General features: G+C 37.2%; 1 protein-coding gene across 5 annotated transcripts in view; it reads left to right on the forward strand.

Moving 5' to 3' along the window:
• The window catches only part of LTBP1 (latent transforming growth factor beta binding protein 1), a 101580-nt gene that overhangs the window by 20112 nt on the left and 53560 nt on the right, over window positions 1-27908 (forward strand). For 3 of the 5 annotated variants that reach the window (XM_010146071.1, XM_010146072.1, XM_010146073.1), the window contains exons 4-13: window positions 1003-1074; window positions 12917-13039; window positions 14523-14690; window positions 17855-18088; window positions 20022-20044; window positions 20982-21084; window positions 21727-21825; window positions 23424-23549; window positions 24675-24800; window positions 25480-25602. In XM_010146071.1, coding sequence (XP_010144373.1) covers window positions 1003-1074; window positions 12917-13039; window positions 14523-14690; window positions 17855-18088; window positions 20022-20044; window positions 20982-21084; window positions 21727-21825; window positions 23424-23549; window positions 24675-24800; window positions 25480-25602 — 1197 coding nt within the window. The remainder of the gene's footprint in view (window positions 1-1002; window positions 1075-12916; window positions 13040-14522; window positions 14691-17854; window positions 18089-20021; window positions 20045-20981; window positions 21085-21726; window positions 21826-23423; window positions 23550-24674; window positions 24801-25479; window positions 25603-27908) is intronic. The other 2 variants (XM_010146074.1, XM_010146075.1) reach the window with 1 other exon arrangement.

The following is a 27908-nucleotide window of genomic DNA, read 5'->3' on the forward strand; positions in this document are numbered from 1 at the left end:
ACATTTAGAACATTTTTAAAGGAAAAAAAAAAAAGATCTGACCAAATGTAAGGTATCCGTTGTAGCATTCAAATTCTGAAAAACTCTCTTGACAGTTATAAAAGGCATTTGTGTGATCATAGTGGCAAAAGTTCGGTCCTATATATTTAATAAAATCCTCTGTTTTGCCAGGATGTTAGCTTTTAGTGCATAAGCATGCAAAGTTACCACTTTCATTAATGATTCTTAAGCTGCTATAACAGCAATAAACAGTTTTCTGTAGACTTGAAGGCAACTTTAAGTGGAGGAGAGAGACAAGAAAAAGAAATAAAAAACTAGTTAACTGGACACTTTCTATTTTGGCAAAATTGAGTACTGTATGTATTTTGCACTGTTGTTATGCTCTTGACAGTTTACGCTGATCAGCCAGTAAGTGACAGTCTTCTAAAATTTAGCAGCTTTGTTAGTTAAATCTCAAATGAACCTTTTTATTCTTTTTTTTTCTTGTTTTAGAAGTTTATTTGCATCTATTTCCTCTGTATTTGAAATATTTTTTAATTGAGCGTGCAGGACAAATGGAACCTAACAGTTTTGCTTAAGATTGAAGATCCTCTGCTTTCTAAAGCTGCTTTCAATTTTAGAACTATTAAGTTTCTGTTATGAATCTTCAACTTAATCTTTTCCCAACGTGATATTTGTAGCTGGTTTGGGAAAGTAATTATTTTAATATTTGAGAACAACTAGGATGAAAGATGATGTCCTGATTTCAAAGATTTCTTTTTTGGAAAAAATATGAATTTGACTGGATAACGGAAGACTCAAGTGGTATACATGTGCAAAGAGATGGAATTAAGGTTACCTGTATAACCTTTAATTTTATTTTCTTGACCTTTTATGCTTAACCGTACAACATAAAAACTTGCATTGATTTGGATTTTATAGTTATGTAACAACTTGGCTGTCAGGGTCTCTCAATACGCATATAAACCAGCAGTATTTAACTGGTGTAATTTTTTTCTCCAGCTTACCATGGATACAGTCCTATGATGGAATGCCCACAAGGCTACAAGAGGATCAATTCTACATTTTGTCAAGGTATGATAATGCAGACAATTGATTGCATTTATTTTGAGTACCACTTTTCTGTGACAGAGTCTTTGATATAGTCTATGAATGAATGCAGTCCATTGATTTGTATTTGGAAAAAAGTGTGGAGGCTACTTTTAACTCTCTTCAATTATTGACAACTCAGAGTGGGGTTTTTTTGCTCCAGGGCAATAAACTTATAAAACTTCCATGTGTAGTCATGTTTTCTTTTATGATGTATAAAGATGACTTCATAAGGATTCATTTACCTTGTTTTTCAGTACAAATACTGTCAGTTGTTTTGCTAAGCGGTGAACCTTCAGACTGACTCAGTTAAGTCAGATGGAACTAGCAATCGAGAATAATTTCTGTGATCTTGGAAGTTAGAGTAATCAGAGAACAATTCCTTTGGACTTGAGAGGTTAGACACAACAGTACTGAAAAAATTCAGATAATGCCATTGGCAAGGGGAAATGAAAAAACCATACACAACTGGCTGCCGTGTAAAGCAATGATCCATGTACTTCAAGAGTGCACATAGCATAGGTGAGGATGAATGGGGTTAGACACTGCATAAATTGTGTTCAAGATTACAGCCAGGAGATACAGGGCATAAACATACAAGTTACCAAAACATACAGGGATCTACATGATCATGCAGCTACACAGAAAGGCTTGGGCCATTTGGATTCTCCTGTTCCACGTCGTCTCTATCTGACAAAGCTGAACAGACGACCATAGACATGTTCTTTCTGTGTATCTCAGAGTATTGAACAGAGGTGCCAAATGAGGAGGTAGGAAAAAGTCCAACATGTTTGGCATGGCTTGAGTAAACAAGATAAAGGTGCTCTGAGAAGATAGGAGCAATCCTGCAGTTGCTCTCTGGAGAGAGATTTGGGAAGGGAGGGAAGAATGAGTTCAAGTGAGGCTGACACTGACTTGTGGTCAGGTTTATTAGTGTTTGTTGACACTGCAAGGGTAAAAGGGATCTCCCACAAATAGTAGTGGTGATGGAGAGACGGAGAAGATGTAATTGGTGTTAGAGAATATGTGTAGGTGTTTTGGAGGTAAAGTTAATATTGTTTAACTGAAAATTTTCAGTTAGCATGTCAGAGAAGCAATGTGCAGCAGCAAGCCACATAACTAAATTATTTTACCAACCAAAAAAAATTACAGTCTGTAAAGCACAAAACACAAACATCCCGCTGCTTCCACTGCTGGACCTGCAATCTGAAAGCATAGCCACCTGAGCCTATCTGCAGCTCAGTTCTCTACCTAGCGGTTTACCAGCTTGCAAGGTAGGGGCATTTGGAGGATTGTGAGAGAAAATTAAGTGGGATTAAAATAGTAAAAAGCTAAATGAAGGAGAGCTGAAAATTGCATCTCAAGAGCTTGTTCCATGATCTGAAGTGAAAGGCTCTAGAGTCCTCTTAATAAATAAAAGGGATGGAAAGATGTTGATGGCAACTTACTGATGAGGACTGCAAAGTGAAAAGGTGAAGGAAGCGAATGTGAGGCATAGATGGACCACCTCTTCACCCCTCAAATTAAATATGCAGGTGGTGCATACATTTCATCAAGATGTTTCCATCCATATTGAAATAGATTGTCTTATTCCATATTAGTTACAAGGTTTTTCAGAGAGGATTTCTAACTTTGAGCACAGTAAGTGTCTGGAAGATGTATTAATATCGTCATGCATCCCTCTGAACATGATCCAGAAGAGACAGGAGCTTTTGATATCTCCAGATAGTAGTTGTAGCAAACCCCACTGTATACACATTTGTTTCCTAGACAGCGGGAAGTCGGCAGACATTTAACAGCAAGTAGGACATTCAGTTTGTTTTAAGGGGTTGAACCTAGGTGTTGGCAAACCTTATTTCAGTGAAACTATTATCCTTATCAGGGGCTACAGACAGTTTCAAAATGGTCTGGTGCTTATAAAGGTTACCAGAAGTATGCCGGGAAGTTGTTTTCACTGAGAAGTGACTGGCTGAGAGAGAGGAGGACCATGTGTCTCTGGGTAGGACGTAAGAGGCAGCTAAGTCCTGCCATGGTACTGTGGAGAAATAGATACATACCTGGTAGGCTAGTAATTGTTTGTTTTAGTGGGTTTTGGTAGTTTTTCCCCTGAAACATATTTGTACTATGTGACTAATACTGCAAGAAGTATGAGGATTTAAATACTTTGGTTTGTTATTGCTGCTGTTATCCCAGAGGAGATGAATTGAGGATGGGAACAATCCCTTAACTTCTAAAGAGGACAGAGGTGGTGATTGTGCAGGTTCCTCTTACTGCCTTAGCAAATCTTGGATGTCTTCTCTGTAATTTACTCACAAAAACACTCCAAATAAGAGATACAAATAAGGAAGGAACTGGAAGAAGAAATACCCACGAAACAAAGCCGGGATGAAATTTAGCCCAATTGATACAAGGAACACAATTACCATTTTCTTTCAGAGGGTCAGGATTTTGCCCTCTGTTTGAATGATCATCAGGAAAGGTACTGGCAATGTGCATTTCAGTCCTGAAACGTTTATTAGCATGTGCTTCTCAGTGGGTCAGGTGAAAGCAGATGTGCTTTTCTAGAAGAGAAGAGGACAGGGCTAAGAAAGAAACAGCTGTCCCTGTCACAAACATGGAGCAAAGCACCAGCAACAGCTGTGAAGATAAAACTGTTAAAGCTGCTGGCAGTGGAGTATTTGTATTCTTGTCATAATCCTTACATTTACATTAGAAAGGAGTGGCACAGCATGTCCGTATCCAAGTACACATTTTAATGAGGTTATTCTTTGCCTAAAGAGCGTGCATACTGTGTCCATCCTCAGAGAGGGCCAGCATTGCCAGACCAAGTAGTAATGGGGTTGTACTTCTGAATCCCTGCCTGCAGCTGGAAGAGATTGCTGTTTTCACCTAGATACTGACCAACTTGTAGGCCTTTGAAAAGTCAGGCCTAAAAGCCTAATTAACCTTTTGGTTTACATTGTTTCTGCAGTCAAAAGCTTCCTTAATTTACAAAGCCTATGTAATATGAGCGTGATTAAGAACCAGATCCTGATTTTTTACTTTCAAGTGAGTGAGCTAATGTAATAAAAGATTCTTCTCTGTAACATGTGTGTAGGACAACAAAGAGCCATCTGTGGGTATGCTAATTTGAACAGTTTAGTGTAATTACTATCAAGAAAGCTTTCTTCCCCCTCAGTAATTATCTTTTCAATGGGATGCTTTATTACATATACACACATGCATGCCCTAAGGCTGTCATTAAAGCTGAAATACAGCTTATCAGAGTTGCAGCTTTTGTCGGAATCCACATGCTATGCTAATTTCTGGTTCCCTGTTTAGAATTGATACTTACTGTTTCCTTCTTCTGCTGATGGTTTTCTTGGAAAACTGAAATAGAATGAAAAAGCAGCCGTTGAAAACACTGGATGGATTAATTTTTCAGGAAGCTAAAATATTGCCAATAGAGCACTTAAATCTTATCTTGGAGAGCTGGAAAAATACCTGAACACTTGTTTTTTTTTCTAAAGTAAAAAGTTGTGCGTGGTAGTTCTTAAAACGTCCTCATATGCTTAAAATTAAATGTATATTTAATTGCAGAAACTGGTACTTGTATGTTGGTGGATCTAATTCTGTAATCATGTGCTCTGGAGACTTTAAACTTTTTTTCCTTTTATCATGATGTAAAATAAATTTTGAAGGTATATTTTGCCCTCCTACATTTGTCCCTAAAATACAGTAATAAATTTGTTTTCTCTGCATTATGTGTACGTTATTACTTTTAAGTAGGAAAAAAGCTTCAGTTCATAAGAAATGTTATTCAATGTTACCTAGCTACTAACTTAACAATGTTCTTTCAAAGAAGTTCTTTTATGATGATCATACTGAAAAATAAGTATATCTCCAGAAACTGGGCTGGGTTGCTGTTTGGACATTGATTATGTGTCTGAGAAGTGTGGCTCTGCAAACTTGCATTCCAGTAAATTCCACGCAGAAGCACAAAACGCGTTGGATTGATTTCTTCTGCTGCAGCTCTGTTAGCTCACAGAAATCAGTGGGTCATTTCTTAGAATAAGCAGCTGTTTTTTCCTGTAATTTTTAAAAATATATATTGCAAAGTTGCATTAGCAACCAGACCTCGTTTCTTTCTTTTACCTCTTGTTCTCACTAATCACATTATTATTGAAAGATTCAACTCTAGTGAAGGCAGTAAAATCTGACTTACATTTTTCTCAGAACTGAGGATATTAATAGTGGTTAAGAATACCACTATAGCAGAAATAGTTGGAACAGTTTTTCAGTGGTGTTAGTAGTTACCGTTGTAATTGATTTTTCATAAAGAGAATAAAAAATTATGTCTGCTTTTTGAGCCACACTGGAGGTCGTTAAGTCCCATGGCACTCCCAGTGAAGCCTAGCGTACCTACCAGAATGTGTCAAATTTTCACAAATGAGACACAAATTATATATTCCAGTCTTAATTTGCAACATCAGATATTGTGTATATTAAAGCACTTACTATGTGAAAACATCCATTAAGGCAGATCTTACTAAATAACATTTAATGACTGACCGCTAGGTCATTTCTAAGTAAGAGGTTGCCCAGTATTTTGACAGATTCTGATTAGAATATAACTGATCTAGAAGGCTTGTTTTGCTTAAATGTAACGAAGTGTATTAAGTGTGAGTGGGCCTTATTGAAAGGCAAGTTGCTCACTTTGCATCAAAAGGACGTAAACATTTTCTCTTCAGTTGTATTGCTTTAAAATTTTATTACATTTAAACAAAGACAGTCAGGTTTTGAAAAGTGGAACTAAGTGCATAGGTTCCCCTTTGGAAACTTACCTTTCCATGGTGCTTAGGCCTGGAATCAGCTGTGGGCTGCTGATGGTGAGGTTGCTTTTGTCCTCCAGCAGCAGGCACTTGGGACAGAGGGAATTAGAAGGGCTGCAGTACTTCTTAGCCACAGGTTTATTCTGAACATTTCAGGAGCCAGGGCTGTGGTGATCTGACTAGGCTTTCTACTTCTACAAGATCCCTTTCTTGGTCCTTTTTTCATAAGAACCTTCTGGATAACATGACTGTCCTAGCTGGACGTCACCACATATTTTGGTTTTATGCCTTGTCATGTGTCTTGTGTTGTCTTAAAAATAGTGAAATTATAAGTTGTTTTCTTATGTTTATGCATATAGTGTAACTTTGAAAATCTAAATTTTTCAGTGTCTTTTGAGACAGATTTATTCATGTAATCAAAAATCACATATGTGTAAAATAGAAATGAGATCTATTGTTTCAAAAGAGGATTCATTATTTTAATTAATACTAAATCACTTCTTCAGTGTTCTTCAGGCTCGTTTATGAAAACTTTTACTGTCTTCTAGTTAATTCAACATAATAATAGTAAAAAAACCAAACCCTGATCCAGTTTTGATGGTTGACACCATTATTTCAAAGTTATCAGTGCTCCTGAAAAGAAATATGACTGCATTCTTTGCATGGATGGTAGCAATGATTTCTTTCAAAAAACAAAGACTACTTTTGTTTGCATTTGTATTGTTCCAAATTATTGTAGTGACCTCTGACTTTTTTGAACTCATAGCCTGTTTTTCTTTAAAATTGATAGATTTAAATAACATACCATCAGAAGATTTGATCAGAACATATTAATAAACATGCATATTCAGTTCTAGAATTTTGGTAGAAATTTAAATCTGTTTAAATGCTTCAAGCTGTGATGATTTTGAGGATAAATGCAATGCATTAAGCATGGAGATGAAAGAGTGAATTTAATTTTATAGGAATTTTTCAAATTCCAGTATGTCTGTGACCAAATATGGGCATCACTCGCTATCTGAAGAGGGTTGAAAGCGGTCTTCCTCCATGTGTCTGAAATGAGCTACAAGGCTGAAGGCAGGGAAGACATCTTTACACCACCTTAGTGTTTCCTGTAATTCTGCATTAGTCCAGCTGTGTCTGGGTGGTCTGAAGAGCTGTTCTAATGGTTAAAACAGCCAAAATCCAGCAAACTTCTCTTCCTAAACTCTCTGCCAGCTGGAGGCTGCCTAAGGGAAATGCAACAGAGCCGATATTTTAACCGTTAGGTTGTGTAGGTTGGTCTATAGCAGAACAGCTCTCTGCTGATCAACTAGTCCTTCTGCACTAACTCACTTGACTAGAGCAGGCATCAAGCTCTTCAGATTGTGTTGGACCTGTAATGTGTAGAAGATCAGTAGGCTGTGAAGCATTTTCGTATTTGCTTGCTGAGGAATCTAATGAAGTATTTCAGTCAGTGAGCAAAGGAAAAGAGGTTACAGTTAGCTTTATGATGCACTCAGTAAATCACTCGGCATGTTTCACAGTAACCAGGTAAAGCATACTCTTTTCAACAGTAAGGGACAGGTACTGATCTCATTATAAGTAGGCACAGGAATTTTTCCTAGGATTGGATGTTTACACTTGGTATGGTTTGTTATCCCTGAAGGAAGGATAACTCAGGCTATGTTATGGTAGGCATACGATTGCTTAAGGAAGGGTAGGAGAACATTGCATGTAGGTTTCTGTAGAGAACCAAAATAGTATTGAACAGGAGTTAATGAAGCCCCAAGGACTGTTTTAATTTACTTTAAAAGCCATTGTAGAATTGGAGAATGCAAGCAGAACATAATACTTTCTGTAGCTTGTCCTTCACTCCATCACAGAGTTCTTCCATGCCTCATACAGTGGAGAGACAAAGAGGTTCTACTGCATTGTACCCTTCTGTACGTAAATACCTATACATCAGCCAGAGGGAAACCTTCCATTAGGTGTAAAAAATGCTTTGTCACTTAAATACCTTGAAAAATAATTTAATACCATATCTAACTTTCTTCATTTTAAGTTTTCATTCATAAGTTTCTTTTTCAGTCATCACAATTCCCCAGTGTACAGTGCATGTAACAGAGTTGAACAAGTAAATCAATACTTGAGTAAAAGAGCCCAATCTTCATAATATAGATTGAGATGTTGAAAAGCCACTGGGGTTTTGGATCTTTAAGCAAGGGAGATCTGTTTTGAGAAAAGTAACAAATAAGAGTTAGGTTGTTTTTTCAAAAGTTTTGGTTTTTCTATTTCTCCTGGGCTATTCAATCCTTCCCCAGATCACCGTTATTAGAAGACAATAGGTAGTTGTACTGTTGCCTGCACTTAGACTTAATGAAATTTAGTTTAGTATTGTGATATTCAGCCCATGCATTTGCAAATGTGTGTGTCTGTGGTCCTGAGTTAAAAACTGAGGTAAGTTCTTCATCTGATTCTGTTACCTATTTGTGGAACAAGATTCTGGTAAAGTGCTTTCAAAACACAGTTGTGTTTGTGAGTATTTCTTATGTGAAACTTGAAGTTTCCTTACCCTGGACAAAATCCAAGTAAAATCTATTTGTGAACACTCTCAGAAGCCTTAAGTAAATTTTCGTATCTGAGTTATCAATTCATTTCCTTCTTCTGTCTACTAAATAATATATGTAAAGCTCTTTGAAGATGCAGTTGGTTTTGGACTTGGAAAAACTATGTATAATTCTTATGTTTATAACAATTTCAATGTTAGCAAGTTCTTATTTGTTTAATACCATCTTACATTCTTCCTGTCTTCCTCCTTCACCTCTGCTTGGTTTTGGAGGGGTTGGTTTTTTCAGTCCTGAAGGTTACTTTGCTCATAGTCACACTTTTCACGTGAGCAGACAAGTATTCAGTTAGGAAATGGTTGTTTTAGCTTGTCTTTTACTCCAGGAAATTCAGTGGCAGTGAGTCATTAGCATGTTGCATTTTCTGAGAGCAGGTTGACCTGACACCCAGTAGACATATAAAAATCTGTGGTTCTCCTTAGCAGGGGATTGTGGGATAGATTAGCAGCGGTTTGGTTACATCATCTGGGTAGTTAAAAGCTGGGAGCACTGTGGTGGTTCTGGAGGAGAGCAAGGTGGCTGATGTCACCTTATATCAAGCTATGTGCTTAGAAAAGGATGTAGGATGAGGGGAGACGCAGTAGGCTCATCTGTACAGTACTGCAGTGCCACTGTCAAGACTCTGGTTATGGCAAAGCTTCTGTGCATTTGGATGAACTTATGAGAGTGGAATCACCAACAGGGCCTCTGAGGTGGCATGTGGCTTCCACTGCCATCTCAACAGATCCAAAGTAAAAGCAGAGAGTAAAGAGTAGAGCTTTTATTTCCTGTCAAACTTTCATGGAAACGGACTATCAAATGTAGAAGCAGAGTGTGTCAAAGAGCAGTTCCATCTATTTGGTATGTGTAAGTCTGAAGAACAACAGCAAAGAGTCAGGCTGAAGTCAGTGCAGAATGGCAACAGTTCTTTCATGCCAGTAGGGTTACACCAGTTTCTTAGCGTGGAGAAGGCTCAAGTCATTCATGTTATCAAGCACCAGCTATTACAAAATCAATGCTTTATTTAGTAGTTCTTTATAAATCATAAATAACAGCAGCTACTGTGAAAGTTTACTATGGAGCCGTGCAAGGTGCTGTGTGGAAGAGCTCCTTGCTTAACCTTATTGGTTTTTTTCTGTATCACTAACGCAGCAGCTTTTTACCAATGGAACTTCACTACTCTGTTTTCCTTGAAAACCGAAAATTAATGTTTAGTTGGGTTTTAGAAAGATTTGTTTACATCTGTATATTATAGTACTGCTACACAGCCCCTTAAAATATTTACTCTGTGTAGATGAAGGTGTTTGATCAAATCACTCCAGAAGCACGTCATCATTTGCACAACAAAAGATTAATCAGACAACTTTAAAATAGCTTTTTCTCTGGTTTTCACGATGGAGAAAATGAATTCTCGTCGTTATACTAATTCAGAACAGGTATTTTTTTTTATGGCTATGTATGAGAAGTAGAGGGCTAAAAAAAAAAAAAACCAAACAAACTCTGTTAATCTTGAATCAGATTTCTTTTCCAGTTGCCTGAACAAGTTGATTCCAGTGCAGTTTGCACAGCTGGGCAGGGGGGCAGATGGTAGGAAACATCTCGGGTAAGGGGACTTTTCCAGCAGACTGAAATAAAGTGGATAGTAAATTTTGAGTGGTTTTTTTAAATCAGCTTGTGGCTTGTTTCCCTTGAATCTCTAGAAAGGCTTATGTAATTCAGCACAGAGCATCGGTTCAGTAATTCTGTGAGCTCATTGAGAAGACGAGTTGGAAAAGAGGCATTAAAAATACACTGTAATTAAGTTAGGCTGAGGCATCAGAACATGCACGATTAAGTTAGGCTGAGGCATCAGAACATGCACGATAAAGTTAACTTTAAAAACTGGACAAATTTAGCAAGAGGAATATCCGTATCAGGAACTCTTGAAGGAACATTCTTTGGTATTTGCATACATGTAAGCCAGTAGTTAAATGTAACAGTGCCCACGTTCAATCACAGTAACAGAGTACATGTGAATGGGGTGTTAGGTTTTTAAATACTAGACATACAAGAACAGTTCATCTGGAAAGAGATATAATGCAGAGGCAGTAATGACAGCATTTGTGAATGTTTCATGCAGAATAGTTGAATTATTTGGAAAGAAAGATGACTGCGTATTAATGAATTGTAGGAAGATCCTACCTACCTACAAATTTGCCACTTCAGTAAATAATGCTGTGAAACCTTCACTGTTAGTAGGCAAACCTGGATTCTCTTGGTATCGCCAAATGTGTCTGATATGTTCCTATGCCTGTTGTTCTTAGCAGTGACATAAAGTTCTGGAGGGTTAGCAATAACATAAAGTGGAGGGTTAGCAATAACTCCTTTCCTCCCAACAACTTCATAGCATCTATATGCTTCTGTTTTAAGGATGTTTCAATGATGTTTTTAGTGTGATAGCTGTTAAGTTCATTCCGCACAGTAGTCACAAAAGATAATGGTATTCAAACAGTGATGATCTTCCTTTAGGGATCAGTTGATGCTCTGTAGTTGCCTTCAATCATGTTTTGAGATTTCAGGGCCAAAGAAAGAATTTAGTCAGACTAAGCAACTGAAGAAACTGTCTAAAAAATTTTTCATCGAGTGGATCAAAACAAGTCTAGCTTACTAAGTATTGTGTATTAGTGCAATCCTTAAATAAGAGACTCCTGTGCTTATATGGGACATCTTCTTGCTCAAAGGTTGGATGGGTCAGAAGGTAGACTGCTCTAGAGGAATATCTCAGCAGGTTTTTGTGCTCTTCTCTTACACCATTCTTCTTTTTAAATAGTTCACTCCCTCTGAGGTCAGAAAGTCATGTAGTCTGGGAATTTCACTCTAAAATTCCTTTGAGACAGAGCTGATCCTTTGTAATTGATGTGGTTTCCATCACATTTCATTCAAAGTTCTAGGATATAAATTATCACTCTTTGTTGCGTGTGGCTAAGTGCATGGAGGTGAAGTTGATCAAGGTGATGTCAAGATCCTAGATTAGATATAGCATTGTAAGAGTTGAGGGATAAGCTCAGCACTGAATATTTGGAAAAAATCACAGGTGACACGGCAACCGCTAGGGTCTGCTGTGCTGTGAGTTTGAGTCGTGTGCTCCTGTGTAGTGGATCATGTAGCCAAACTTGTGGAGAAAAATGAAGAAGGTAGGAACATGAAAGATATTTCTGTATATTTCAAAAAGCGAACTCCAACACATATGTTATATTTTTACATATAAACGTTCTTTAATTCTTTGGTTGTGTTGAACCAGGCAGCAGCATACAATGAGGTCACATAAAATGGTGAAGGTTTTATAAAAACTAGAAGGAAAGGTAATAAATATTACATCTCCTAGATAAAATGACCACTAACATCCGATTACTGAGGAGCTAGCTGGAATATCTGACTTCAGCTTGAAGCTTGTTTATTTACCAAGCCATTTTTTCCTAGCCTAGGCATAGAGAGGGAAAGTGTTATGTAGAAATAATGCATATAAACATTTTAAAATAAGTCTATTTCAATGTGCTGGAAGAGTAGACATGACAATTTATGACAGAGAAAATAATACGTTGGGAGGGGGTTTTTTATTATTATTTTAAGGTTTTGATTATCAGTGCAAGCTACATGGTTACTGTCTTCTGAAATAAAATCCTGGTTCAGCTGGCTTAGTTAGAAATGGTATCCAGGTGACTGTCGGACGGGTCCTATTCCAAGATTAAGTGAATTACAGATACATCCCCAAGTGTGATAAAGGCCTGAGGCCCAATGCGTGAGGCATGGGAGAATAATTCAGTGGGACACCGAGACAGACACTGATGCGCGTAGCCTAATAACAGCAAATTTTATCAAAGCAGTTGTTAATTATTACAAAGTTGTTTTCCAATGGGAGAAATCCTTCTCACACCACGTCATGTGCTCCCTGCTTCCTGAAGCGTGTTCTTGGTATTAGGATGGTGAGCTCTTTAGGCTAGAGATGGTATTTTTGCATTGTGCTTCCTCCAGCACAATGAACCTTCAGGCACTACCAAACACAACTACTAATAAAACTTTATTAAATGTGTCAAGCAGTGTTCCATCCTGTATAATTATACCGTATTGCTTAAAATATGTCTCTGTGAATGTTTTTGTGAGTTCAGTTTGACTGCACAAGCAATCATCTAGTCAGGAAAAGAGGGGTTGATAAGCCACTCAAAGTGTATTTGGTTTTTAATTCAGAGGCCTTGAGAATGATCTGTAAATGTAACTGTTTTTCTGTTATGTTCTCAGCAGTGTTTTAAACAGTTATAAATCAAATGTTGTCAGTATGGGGGTTGGAGTGTTAACTTGTAAGAATTCTGCACATATTTTAAAAAAGATAATTTCTGAAGGAAGAAGAGTATTAATACATGTTTAAGTGTCTGATTGTTTTCAATTTTCCCACAGATATCAATGAGTGTCATTTACAGGGAATATGCCCTAATGGTGAATGCTTGAATACCATGGGCAGCTACAGGTGCACCTGCAAAATGGGATTCGTGCCAGATCCCACCCTCTCAAGATGTATACGTAAGTAGTAGTGCTAATCAAAGTACCATAGATACTTAACTGCACTTTAGATGAGGGTTTATTTGACTAGCCCCAACTTTTCGAAGCTGTCCACATCTTTTCTGATGTCTGCGCCTCCTCTTCTCAGCTTATTCACCTTATTTAGTCAGTCTCAGTGCTCATGCCTCTTTTCTGTCTCTCTGTCCTGGAAGCCTTGTTCTCCACCAGTGACTGTCCAGGAATCCTTACAATTCTTACAATCTTAGTTTTCTTATCACAAAACCTTCAAGGTCATATCCAGCCTTCTCAGACACTCAGTCTTTCTCACCAGCCTGCAGATCCCTTCCCATATCTTTCTTTCCCTTTTCTACCAGTTCCCCAGCAAAAATCATCTTTGTGCCCTACCCTCCCCTCTTCTACCTCTGCAGCTTTGACCTGGGTGGTTTCCATTACTAAGCATTCAACCCAGCATGATCTTCGGCACATTTTCCTTCTGATTAAGAAGTACTAAAAACTAAGAAGGAATTAGGAGAAAGAGAAAGTTGTGAACAGCTTGAATGCAAATGTTTTCCTCTGTTAATCAGCTTTGACTTGATTTGAGATCAACTACTTCTACCAGAGGAAAAGAGGGCATAGAGAACAAGTAAATGTCTCTCTTTTCCTGGAAGAATATTTAAAACCAGTGAAAAACACCCAATTTCCTAAGCTCCTTATCTGAGCTATCTTCAGATTTGTAAAATATAGTCTAGAGCCGAGGTGAATTCTTTCCTTTTTTCACAATAATTAATAATTTGTCACTCAATTACTGAGAAAGGTTTTCAGCATTTTGAAGAGTTTCTTACCACTTTTCAGTTTAACACTAGAAAAAAAGAGTTGTTTTTCATTTTTGCTTTTATATGTCATGTTGAAAATCAGATGTCTTTGTATTTTTTACCAAAGTGAACATATTGCCCAGAACTGTTAACTGTATGTTAACGTGGATGTGTAAATTAGAAAGCTGGATGGTTCTCAGCTTCCTGTTAACTTATACTTCGCCTTTGGCTCTTCCACACTAAAACTAAGCATAACAAAGTGTAAATATGTAATTGTCTCTTTTGGTAAGAAAGTGTCATGTATGATACTTAATCTTTTGCAGTCTTATTTATGTAGCCTACTTATAGCTGAATGTTCCAGTGGCTACGTAGCTTGACACAACTGTATATTGGCAGTGACTGACATTAGTCGTCAGCAGCTGGACTTGCGTTCAAGTGAAAGAGCAAATTCTGATTCTGTTAGAGCAGCATGGCAAGTGCTGGTTTGGATTTTTTTTCTTTAAAAAACAGAAGATCAGGAGTGTTTGATGCAAAATAAGAATTTTCTTTTATGTTGTGATTATGGCTTGAGATAGGTGTTTGAAATGAAACTTCTGCAGATGGTAATATTAATTCGTTTAACTGATGTTGGAAATTTGTCTGTTTTGCTTTTCATGTGAACAGTACTGTCCTGTCTTCCACTTTCATTACAGCTGATAATCCTGTAGTTGCTGAGGAGAAAGGACCCTGCTACCGGTTTGTTAGTGCAGGAAAGCAATGCATGCATCCTCTTTCTGTTCAGCTCAGCAAGCAGCTTTGCTGTTGCAGTGTTGGCAAAGCCTGGGGCCCGCACTGTGAGAAGTGTCCACTTCCAGGAACAGGTAAGAACTGCCCATTAAAAATACAACCTCGTGCCCTTACCGTATGTTTGATGTGCACACTTTAAAAAAAAAAAAATCCAAGAACTGATTTTGAACAAGAAGCATCCATCAATAAATTATGAAAGTTCTCTATGTGACAGTAGAATAATCACATGTATAGTACTGTTGTTCATAGGGATTTCTGATTAAAACAAAGGAATTATATTTTCTGTGTTGTGATGGAATTTCAGATTAACAGTATTTGCATCTCAGAATATGTCCTCAAACTTTGATTCTCCATCACGTGAAGATGAATTTGTTGTGCATTATATTCTGACTATAGATACAGGCAAATCAACCCGAAATCTAACTAATACTCTTTGAGTTCTTAAAGGCACCTGTGAAAGGATGGCAGCCTTTGAGAATTAGCTTACAGAACAACGTGTTGTAGTTTACATTACCATTAGTGGGATATGTATGAGAGTATTTGTGTTTACTAACCTTCCTTCATATCTTTACCATCCATTCTGAGGAAAGTACTAAGTATTGTGTTGCCTTCTTAACAACAAACTGTTAGTTTAACATTTTGTGCCACCTTCATTTAAACAATTCCCTACTTGATACGTGAAGCTCACTTATATTATCAGTGTTCACTTAGAGTCCTGGCGATTTTTAGATATATAAGGACTTGGAAGCTACCAGGTTAGTCACCACTCTTATTTAGGCTGCTCATAGATTATGATACCACATATTATAGGTACTGATCACTGCTTTTGGGTACTTTCTATTCCTCAGTTTTGCTTAAAACTTGAATGACTGAAGTTGGAGTCAGTTGAATATTGGTTTTTGTCCAAATATATGGCCAAGTTAATGTTTTTTGAAAGCTTCATTGCCTATTGTAATATACATGATGTCCAGCCTGTTCAGTATTTTAGCACAGGTATTTAGAATTGTAATCCACTGTTCTTACTGAAGTCACTGCTACAGATGCAACTGTTGTGATACAGGTCATGTATTTCTCTGGAGCATTTAATAAAGAATCAGGTTTTCAAAACTAGCTAGCTGCTTTGGGAAATTCACAGCTGGCATCAGAGACGTGATGAGAGCAGCAGATTCGTTAGTTCTCTAAGTTGAGTTTACAGAAATGGAAGCGCCCAACATTTTCTTAGCATTTCGGTTGTAAAGCTGTGACCTTCCTGCATGACCATTGGGTTGCTAGATCACTGATTAGAATTTTGGAAGTCCAGTTCACTTTCAAATAAATATTTTTATGGCTTTTTAATGGAGAAAAAATAGAATTTTATCAGATGACTTGCAATTTAAATGCAAACACTTTATATCTGGGAGAATATTGCATAAGGCTTTATGCACCATTGTGTGTATTTTGGAGCAGAGAATATAGATGGTTGAGTATTATGTGAAACTGTTTATTTTAGTGATTTTTCTTAATGAAAAGACTTCAAAGAGAAAATCCATAAGCAGAAAATTCTGATGAGCTATGTGGGAAACACTTTTCCCATTTCATGACATCTTTCATGATTTAAAAACATCTGCCTTTTCATAACAGGTTAAAATCATAAACTTTCAGAGTTTTCTATGAAAAATGTGGGAAAGTGGGATACTCCAGAATGGGGTAATGTATTTACTGCAGCATCCCATGTTAATTTAAGTCATTGAATTAAAAAGTCATGATCTCACTCTCTTGATAGCTTTTAAAATATTTGTACAAAGTAGACCATCTCCAAAAGAGAGACTGAGAGAGGCCAGCTTTGTATAACCGGGTGTTGAGAATACTTACCGGAGCTGTGGTAGAATAAGGCTCACATTTATTTGTGTAAGCTCTTTATTTGAGAGACTATGACCTGAAACAAGATTTCCTATACCCTGAGTATGGTTCTGAAGGGACAGGCATCAAATTTTCTTTGTCTTCCTCCTTTGACCACAATTCCTACCCTTGGTTTTGTGTTTTTGTGGCAAGTTTTGGTATTGGCATTCCCCAGCAAAAAATATTTCACCATTCTGAATTCACTCAATTTCATCAATTTGACCCTCAGTCTTTTCTGTTACTAAAACGCCATCAGAACACAGTATGTAATTAATGCATACTGCAATTTAATGTATAATTTAATGAATTAATCTGTGGAGCACCCATAGCTAGTATTATGGGGTTTTATTTTAGATGCTGATTAATTTTAAAACCCTGATGTGTTCAAAGCAGAATCTGTGAACTTACCAATGCCCCACTCCTCACATATCTCTTAAGAAGCTGTAAGAAATTGCATCAGGCACATGGGAGACTAAATCGTTGGTGTTTCATCCCAATATGGCTTTATCTAGAGCAATGAGGACAATGAAGCACTGCCCGCTCAAGACTCTCCTGAAGGTCTCCCTTGTCCTTGACACGAGCATAGCTACTATCTTTGATGGGTAGGAAGGATGACCTGTATTTCTTTTTCATTCTAGTCTTCTACTAGGACTGCAAAAGCTGATGCTCATGTAGAGCAGCTGCAGAGATCAGAGCAGGATGCTGCTGCCTGACTTTCATTACCTTTTTCTGTAGCAGCTCTATAAAGGAGATTATTCGTCTGCTCTTCCAGTGATGATTTAGCTTTTTATTATTCCCATCTTGTTTTTATCCAGCCTACTGAGGTCAGTGGAAAGACTTATTCAAGTCAGTAAAATTTGGATGAGAGCTGGTATGAAACCTCTGATGTAGTCACATGGGATCCTGTTAATGAATGTTGTTACTGGTTGATATTCTTCTGCTCCTCTAGTGCAGGGGTGGTGAGCTTTTTTCCTTTGGTTTCTGCAAAAAGAGAATGATAGTGACCTTCATTTTTTATGCAATGTAGATGATGATGACAATTTGTATATTTAAATTCATACTTAGAAAGGATGTATTACTTGAAGAGGATTAATACCAAAAAAAATAAAAACCTTGATATAGTGATAGATTAAACATAACTGAAGAAAAATGGTGAACTGGGAATAACAGCCAGAACATGCTTTTGGGAGAATACTCAGTCATACTAACTTGCAATGTATAGCTTGTTTTTAAGTAGTTTTTTGTAAAAATGTATAAACAATATGAGATTAAATTTATTAGTGGTAGTCATATTTTCCACTATGTCAACATATTGCACTTTTAGACTCCTAAAAGGAATATTTTCCCATCCCAAATCTAGCTGCTTTTAAGGAAATCTGCCCTGGTGGAATGGGTTATACGGTTTCTGGCCCTCACAGAAACAAGCTATATCATCACCCTGCAGTTAGAGTACAGCCATCTGTCATTGGCAAGACCCCGATTACTCAACCTGTTGCTAAAGGTACTTCTCCTCCACCTCTCCCAGCAAAGGAAGAGCCAGTGGAGGCACTGACCTCCTCACAGAAAAGTGAGACTGAAATGGCTGTGCAAGAAGGTGAGAGTGGGAAAACTTAGTCTTAATGTATTTCTGTGCATGTGTCTTCAATGGTGTGTTTCTTTGCAGAGTAGATGCCTACAGTGCAGGACAAAGAGGTGTTACTTCCCACAGCAGAGTATTCCGCATTGTGGAGTGTATTGTGTTACATGATTTCCTTCTGAAATGTTACGTGTAGCTCGTACTAGATGCTGAGAACATCACGGAGAGAGAGGGAGGTTGCTTTAATTGATTTTTAACATAAGAAATATTTGTTGTAAGATTTTTAAAAGATATTTATAATCTCTAACATATATATAACAAAGGACTCAACTCAGGCTTTGATTTACCAGTATTTGGGATGGCAGTATTTGGGGGTTTTCATCATCTTCCTTCTATATACTCCTGTGGGTTAGCACCACCTGATGTGGGCCGTACATTCCCTTCACATGGTCTGCTCTCAGCCCTGCATCGGTGTGACCATGTTGGATCAGCCCCTCTCTGCTGGGCTGTTTAAACATTAGGTGACCCCTCGAAGATATTTTTCCCAGACCTGGTTTTCTGCAAGCTCCTCTAAGAACTTGTAGCAGCTGAAATTGCCCTGAGTCTAAAACAAATGTAGAAGCAAAGAAATGCAGGAAGCAGCACTGTTATAAATACAAATGCCAGCAAACTTGGCATGAACTAACAGTAAACAGCAAGTAATACATGGCTAAAGAACTTTTTCATTATATTGAATATTTAATAGGTTATTTCCAAGGAGTAGTTATATACCTGTCAAACTATTATTAGAAAGAGTTTCAGTCAGCTGACTTTGCAAAATTCTGTGTGACTTGGGTTGCTTTCCAGTTAAAATCACTACTCTAGTTTTGCTTTCAAAAAGAAAATAGAGCTAAACTGAATCTGGAGAGAAAAACAAACCATGCAAATACACTCACAGACTGTGCTGGATTATAAAATCTTACATAAATCTCTGGGCTTTTCTGTATTATGAAGCAGAAAAAAAGTGGTGTATCATTTGCTAAAATATTATTTCAGCAGTTAGATTGTCACATTCCAGTAAAAAACACGGAATCTAAAGAAAAAAAGGAATGTAGTTTTTTTAAAAAGGTTTTTAAAATATGCTTACTCTAAGGCAATAATGACACATGCACATTTGAATTTTGTAGTCCATTTTGGGATATATTTGCATTTGGAATTTTTGAGATTTTATTAGAAGTTCTCCCAGTTCTGATAATTGCTTTCCCACTAATACTGAAGAAACTAGAGCAAAAAGAGTGATTTTTTTTTTTTTAATCTATTCTGTGTAAAGTGTTGTGAAAATAAAAATATTCTTAGTTTTTTAGAGGTATATAGATTTTAATCAGTAAAAGACAAATTCAAAAAAGGCAAACTGCAGTGGAAAAAAAAAAAGTATATGAAATTCCTCTCTCTCCGTCCCAGAAAAAAGTCACTTTTGCTTAAAGAAAAGACAAATTTCAAAACTGGATTTATTTTTTTTTTCCTACAATAAATTCTTGCAGATTTGTTAATGATTAGTTATGTATCATTATGATGCTAATTTACCTTTAAAATAATTACAAATATTGATATTCATTGGAGGGAATTAAAGAAATTTAGTTGGTGAGTTAATAACCTGTGAATTTCTCTGATTGTTTCTAAGGAAACAGTTAAACAATTGAGAAACCTATAAGGCAGCTGAATACTGAGTAATAATTGTAAGAATTGGTCAGTGTGTAGAATCTTGTTCTGGTCTCAGGTTAGTTTTTACACTTGCTTTGGGAACATTCTTAAAGTTTGCACCATTTTCGAATGAGGTTAGAGCCTGAAATTTTTCTGCAGTGGCAATAACCACTTTGAAATGTGCTAGTAGTTTTAAATAGAGCCTGTAAGAAAATGTTATGTGAAAACTGATTAATTTTCTTCTTTTTTTTTTTTTTTTTTCTGGTTTTAGTGGGAACTGCAGCCCCTGATCAGGTAAAACATGATGTCGTTTATCTAGGAATTAGAGTGCAGACCATGTGTACGAGATGTGATACAATAACTCTGAAAAGGATTTAGGATGTGTGAGGAACAACTTACTGTGGACTTACAGTGCAGAACCTAAAGCAAAAGAGCTCATGTGTTTTATATATGACAACAGGCAGGTAGTGAGGTACAGGAAAAGAGATTACTTTATCCTCTCTTTAGGGCGTTGGTGGAGGGTCTAGTTCTATATTGTTCTATACCATTCTGGAACCTGTATTTTAAAGAGGATATTGGAAAATGCAGACAGTATGAAGGGAGAGCCACAGATACTAGAAAAAATGAATTGGAGAGAAACAGTATGATGCTTTTGTGACACCCACTTAAGAAACTTGTATTAATGCAGGTGTGTGTCTGTGTTAAGTCCCCCATTCTGGAGGGTCCAGATTCTCTATGCTGAAGATCAAGAGATTCACTAGGAATAACTGCAGCAGTACTTAATTTTGTCCTGAAGACTTACAAGCGTCTAACACTTTTATGAAAATAAGCTGATCAGTGCAATAGCTTAGAGAGAACCTTTCGTGGTGGTCAAAAACTTAGACATATGTGATTGTATACATTTGTGTGATGCTGAACTGCAATTAAATATGATTCATAAGCAATTAAAGACCAGAGGATGGGAGAACTATGGAGGGACAAAGCCAAAGATATAATCAGAAGCTCCGTTAAATGGTTGCTTCAAATAAAATCAATGTTAAATTGTGTGCCATTGCGTAAACATAGTATTCTATGTTCTTTCAGGCTTAAATTGGTGGTAATTAATGATCTGCTGTCAAAACCCACTCAAGTGAGAATGTTAGCAGTTTCTCGAGCCAGGAGTTTGTGGTTTATTGTACTAGCTGAACCAAGAGAATGTTTTCAGAATGTAAATATTTAATCATTCTTTTAGGAATTAGCTTCCCTTGATCAAGAAAAGCAGCCTAATCTAGAACCTGGGCAGCCTCAGCTTTCTCCTGGAATTTCAACAATTAATCTGCATCCACAGTTTCCAGGTAACTTGTTTTGACTTGCCTTTTAGTTTGAGAACGTGCTTACCACTCGTCGAAGAATGGGCAGGTAGCAATTGTGACAGAGGTTAATGAAAAATTGATTGCAGCTTCACAAGCCATTTTTCCATAAACAGAATGCAGAAACAAAAAATAAATCATAGAAGCTGAAGTGGGAGGAGTTGAGAGATTGGTATTGCCTGGGTGACTTGTTAGGAGGCAAAGATATATTTTAGGCAAAAGTGATATCCTGGATTTACGTACGTGAGAACTTTAATGTCAGCAGAGTTGAGGCCTTGTAACTCTTTCAATAGGAAACTTTACTTAGGTGCCTCCTTGTAGATTTATACATAACTTTCACTGCAAAAACCTTACTATTGTCCTTGCTTTCTTTAGCATCTTAGTTTTTTTCACAAGCAGTAGAATGTTGGAAAACCTAATTATACTGTTTTTTTTTTTTTTTTACTATGCGAGTTTTTTTTTACTCCAGATCTAAGCAGAATAAACTAATGCAAATCCTCCACAGTGTCTGGCTCATTCAGTATCATGTGTGAATTCTTTAAGGGTTTGGGTTTTTTGAACTCTTTAAGGGTGGGGTTTGGGTTTTTTTTTTTTGGATGTGATTGATTTCCTTTCCATGTTACACAGTAGTGATTGAGAAAACATCTCCTCCTCTGCCTGTTGAAGTTGCTCCTGAAGTCTCTACTTCAAGTGCAAGTCAAGTCATTGCACCTACTCAAGTTACAGGTATTGTACTTCTTTTTTAGAAATAAAATAAATTAAGAAATGACTGTGAATTCCTGACACTCTAACTTGTTCCATGCTGCTTCTGAATTATAATAGCAAAGAGAATAGTTGTAGAATAGAAAGGAATACTCTGGGGAGAGATAGAAAGTACAGAACAGCACAACAATGAGGGTACTGTCAACAGAGCCAGGACTTACCTGCCATGTTTGTGCCCACAAATAAATGATAGAAAGAAAAATTAATAATTCCCTCTCAGATTACATGATCTGCAGCCAAAATCCAGAACTGAAGTCTTCTTGAGTCTAAGCCAGGTCTTTAAACAGCCTGCATATGTTTTCATGAAGTATACGTGATTGCGTTCTTTGAAACATGCAGACTTTCTGCAATGTAGGTCAGCATGTTCCACAAAAAGCAGATGAGTTACTGTAAGATCTTTTGAAATGTTCTTTTGATGTTTGTGCTTTTTCCTTTTTTGATGTATTACAGTTGCCTTTTCTACATCCATGTGTCAAAACTGAAAATAAAAAAAATGCAAGTGTCATAGCTGAAACTTGTCTAAGTGATAGCCATGTCCAAAAGGCACGAAAATTTAACTTGCTGTAAATTTGAAAACAGACAGATGAATGTACTAGGTGTGTATGCATGAGAGCATTACAATGTCACATCAACTAGTCCCTTAGAATTAACACAGGCTTTGAAGTAATTAAAGTATTCAGGTGAATACTGTAACGTGCAGTATTGTACGTGGTGGAGATACCTAGGCCTGCTAAGAGGCTTCCCACTTCGCATTCACAGGGAGAAATTGCACATGCTTTAATAAAAGTTTTGTTCTTCAAGACAGCTTTCCTTCATGCAGAAATGGATTTTTGAGTTGCACGCAACATTCACAGGGTCTAAATCACCCAGTTGTTTGAAGTGTGATTCTGTCTGCAGTTAAGTCCTCCTGAAACTACTGTAAGAGCAGAAAAGATATCCCATCCTACTGTAGGCATTTGGCTGCCCCTTCAATTACCAATAATGACAGTTCATTAATCTCATATGAAAGTTCCACTAATGGTGATTGTCAGATGAGAATTTGGAAGCATTTGGAAGTCAGCTCTGCCGTGACTGTTCCCCTTCTGCCAGCCAGCTCCTTCCTTCCTTACAGGGGGAGGATGTTCTCCCATTGGGAACTGACATCAGTTAGAAAAAAATGTTTCACGTTCTGCTGGCTTTTTTGTCCTCAGGAAAAGGAGTAGAACTAGAAATTTCTGTATGCTGTAAATACGTCCACCTTCTGTTCAGATATGGTTCCAAATGTTGTTCAGATATTTAAGAGATAGTAAAGTACCAGTCCGGTAAGATTCGTAAGAAAAAAATTCTAAACTGGGTTTAAAAAACTGAATGCAGTTAGAATTGAGAAGTTTTTGAGTGCCTTAATTCTGTACTGTAAGATTTAGTTAAATTTTAAAGTCACCTATTTCTCAGTAGTCTGTGTAAACGGTTCTTTGTTATAGATGATAATGTCTTTTTCAGGAATTACCGTTTCATGCTGCTGTATAACCGTAGTTTAAATTGCAACTAAACATAGTCTTTTGTTGTTGTTGTTGTTTGCTTAGAAATCAACGAATGTACGGTTAATCCCGATATCTGTGGAGCAGGACACTGTGTTAATTTGCCTGTGGGATACACTTGCATCTGCTACGAGGGATACAAACTTAACGATCAGCAGACAAAGTGCTCTGGTATGAGTGGACGCTTTCAAGAATCTGAAATAATTGTGCTGTGAAATGCTTGAAATGTAGCATCGGGTCAGGGAAATATGCTACAGAGCAATCAGCAGTTGATTCCCCTACTGAATGCTTCCAAACTACACAGAGACTGATTTGTATATGTGAAATAAAATTTGCCAGCTAGTCTTTGATACAGCCTTTGAGCTACTCGGAACTGAACATTGTGATGAGAGAAAAAGTGATTAGACAGATTATCTCTTCTCAGCTTTATATCAGGGTGTCTAAAATTGCCAGATAGCTAGGAAGAAATTCACTTCTGTTTGGAGGAAGATTGACTGAATTAGCACCTGTCTTTTGGAATGATTTACCTAGCTACCAGATCTGCAGCTGTACTAAACACAGTCATTTTATTAGGTGTAATAATTAGGTCTTTGCTTTCAAACATCTGCTGAAAAGGAAGTATGCCACACACATCCGAAAAGCACGTTGGTGAAGCCGTCGTCCCCTTCTAAGATAGAAAGTTCTGGAACAGATTGTACTGATGAACATGAGGCAGAGCACAGACTGGCTTTACATGAGCCATTTCAGCTCTGGAAGCAGCTGTATTGGTATCTTTTCTTCATTCAGAGTGTGCTGTTTCCTCTGTAACTTGGATCATTAAAAGTTACTATATCACGTAGCCAGATTATACACTATCAACCTCTCATGCTACCAGAAGTTCAGTAACTTAACACTAATACACGTGCTGTCAAGTGCACCTCATTATCAAAAAATAATTTACGCGCATGCATATACACAGCCAAATGGCAACTTGAAATCTTTCTACTTCATCCAAATTGTGTTAATGTTCCATGTGTGCAGCTTGTGCTCAGTGTAGTGATTTGAATAGTAATCATGTCACGTTCTTTAGAGAAGTCCAATAGGCTTATTGTCTACGCCAGTAAGAGCATTTTTTCCCGAACAAAACTATTTAATGCATCTTTTTTTGCAGCTTTGAGGAAGAGGAAAACATACACTTTTCCGAATAGTTAAAATAATTGAAAGATCGGTCTTTTCAAAAGCATGGCATAGAATGCACATAAAGAATCACAATTAAATATGTTATTCTATAGTCTTAGATTTTTATTTCTTTTATAGATATTAATGAGTGTAATCAGACACCTCATCTCTGTTCCCTTGGACGCTGTGAAAATACAGAAGGAAGTTTCCTGTGCATTTGCCAAGCTGGATTCATGGCCAGTGAAGATGGAACCGACTGTGTTGGTAATTACTGGTCTTCTTTATAGAAAATAAAAATATAAAAATGAATCAAGAAGCATATCTAACACCCCCTAAAGTTCCCTTTTCAGCTTTTTTCCTCAATGTCATTGGTATTGGACTGATGTCTGAAAGTGTTAACTGTCTTTCACCAGGTATAGTGGTGGGGAAAATATTTGAGTAGTTCCTACTGCATTTCAAAATCTGTATCATGCTCGTTTAGGAAAATTATTGTTTAACAAAAACACCTTCTGGGGTGGGAAATACAAATATCAAAACTTTCGATCACTAGAAGTTGTAGCAAACCATATTTTTTAATATAACTGCAAACAGCCGTGGACTTTGCAGAGCAATACAGGCAGCCGGAATGGGCTGTGATCTTCCTCAGGTTAGTGCTGTCTTGGGCATGATGTACACGAAGCAACACGCACTCTGTGTGCAGCGGCAGGACTGCTCACTGGCACTCTTCCTACAGCCCGGTTGTTCCTAGAACTCATTCTCTCTGCAATTACGAGCAGTGAGATAGATGGAACTGCTCAGTAAGAACAAGTGTAGGCCTGTAACCTGCAAACAGCTTCAAAAATTCAAATTTAGTTATGTTTAATTAAAGCAGAGTTTAGAGGAGATGCAAGCATTCAATAGTTTCATAGTGAAGCACAGTTTCTCTTCTCTTACTCATCTGCAGATTTTGATGAATGTTCAAGACCTCATACCTGCGGCGAAGGCTTTTGTGTAAATACTGTTGGCTCATACAGGTGTGAATATTGTGACAGTGGATATCAAATGAACAGGAGAGGTGAATGTAAAGGTAGGTTTGGACACTTCACCAGCAGTAATAAAGTAAAAGCTGCCAAGCCAAACAGCTGTGCAGGATGAGCCATTTATTCTCTTTCACTGCTGTTTCTGATCTCAGTAGAAAACTTTACATTTATTTCTTTGTTTTTGAAGAAGTCTGGCCATCAGATGGAAATACTAAAATAACGCAGATTTTTTTTTCATGTTTAGCATAATATTTTTCTACGTGGTATATTTCTTTTAATTCCATTTAATCTCTGTTTGCTATTTGATTTCAGGTAGAGTGTCTAGGCACAGTGGTTTTATATCTATTTGAGTTCCCTTTCCCCATCCCACTCTGTGCTTATTTTCATGAGTGGTATCTCTAGCTTAATCTTACTGCTGGATTTCTCTCACAGTTACTTTCTTTATTTAATTTGTCTTCAGATCATTTAAAAGTGCTACAGCTGAAAATGGCAGAACGTTAAAAAGAATATTGCATGTTTATCTACAGTGTGACTTGGGTGATGAACTGGAGTAACCGTTTATTGATATCACGAAAACAATTCCAAATGTTACCACTGTCTGGGATTATTAACATTGCTTGCTGTTCCGGAGAGGCTTAGCACTGCAGCTTGAGCTGCAAAGGGAGAATTCTTGGAGGATGCAATCTTAAACAAGAAACCTGTTTGAGTGCTCTCCAATCTTTTCAGTTATTTGATGTCTGGAACCACAATTCAATTCCTGTTATTTAGATTTAAGATGCTGCAAAAGCGTTCCCCCGCTATGGATAGAACCATCTCAGGACAGTTATTTTAACAGTTCTTGCCATCCTTAATGTCATTGTTAGTCCTTCCCTGTGTACTTTACCAAGTTCTTGGTATTAAAAAAAAAACCCAACCAACATTTTTCCTATGTTATAACAGGTAGCAAATGACAAGTTAACCATTTTTTAATTTGGAAATATGTATCTAGCAGGTATTCCATTTTGCAGGAGATCCTAGGACATCTGAACCTTCACGTTATTTTTCAGTGTGTTATTTTTTGCCTTTTTTGCTGGTTTTTTTTTTTTATTTTGAACTTGAATTGTGAACAAAAAAACCACAAGCATTTCATTTCAAACGTAGCTTTTTCTTCATGCTTTAGTCAAAGTTACTCTAGGGCAGAGTAAAATGGCTAACATGTTAGGTTGGCTAGCAAATAAACAACTTAAAGCTGCTGTTGATATATTTTCTGCTCTGAACATTGCTAAAAGATTTCTCTTTCTATTCAGGCAGTTACTTTTCCGTTTAAATAAATTTCACAATTCCACTCTTGCAACTACTTTTTCCAAACCTTTTCTGTCAGTAGGGAATCTGTGATTAAAATAGGTTTGAAATCAGAATATCACAGTGTGTCTAATTTCTTATTATTTGGTATTTTAAGTACTGTGGTGGTAATCCTCTGCCATTTAACAACATATATTTTCTGAAACAAAATTGGCTATTGAAAGTTATTTGAGGTTGCATAAGGGAAAAACCCTCCTACACTAAATCCATCAAACCAAGGAAATGACACATTCGGAGAATCATTTCACCATGTCATTACACCTATATGTTATAGTCACCCTACTGACAGATTTCAGATTTCACAAAGAACTCCTTTCCACCTCCTCCCAGACTTCACAAACAAAGTCAAGAATCCTCCAAGCTGCGCACAGTATACGCAGTTCACTTACATTCCTCACCCCGTCTTCGCTCTGCCTTCTGCCTATACTCACATAAGCTCTGTCATGAGCCTAGCCTGGGAAATGAGCGCATGTACATTGTTGTTGTAGAGTCTGTTGTTTATGTGGAACAGTATTATGGCATAGCCGAACCTCATTGCATACAGTGAAGCATTCCTATAAAATCTTCATAAAATCTGTGATTTCTTTAAGCTTTGCAGCATTTAGACCTTATTTTGACTGAAAATGTATATAGCAAATACGTCATTCATGTTGTATATTTTGAGGGCAGATACACTCCAGGCAGTTCTGAGGACAGATTTCTGCAGAAGTGGATTTTTTCATTAAATAAAAATCTGACAACAGTTTCACTGAGAAACACTTGCAGGTCTGCATTACAGTGGCTTAAGAGACCTGTTGCTGTTTTTATGAGAAAGTATTCTCAGGTTGACAATCATGATTCTGTGAAAAATTGTAATTTGCCCACATCCAGTGAGTTGTTTGAAGCTGGGGTGTTCAGTTCTCTGAAGGTTGGAGCATTGTCCGGTTAAATTAAAGCTGTTGGAGGTTTCTTTCCTTCTGTGAGCTTGCTCCCAAAACTGACTTTGTTTTGTCATGAGTAAACTTGGGTTTTG

This window comes from Buceros rhinoceros, unplaced genomic scaffold (genome assembly GCF_000710305.1).
Source record: "Buceros rhinoceros silvestris isolate BGI_N320 unplaced genomic scaffold, ASM71030v1 scaffold3602, whole genome shotgun sequence".
Taxonomy (NCBI): Eukaryota; Metazoa; Chordata; class Aves; order Bucerotiformes; family Bucerotidae; genus Buceros; species Buceros rhinoceros.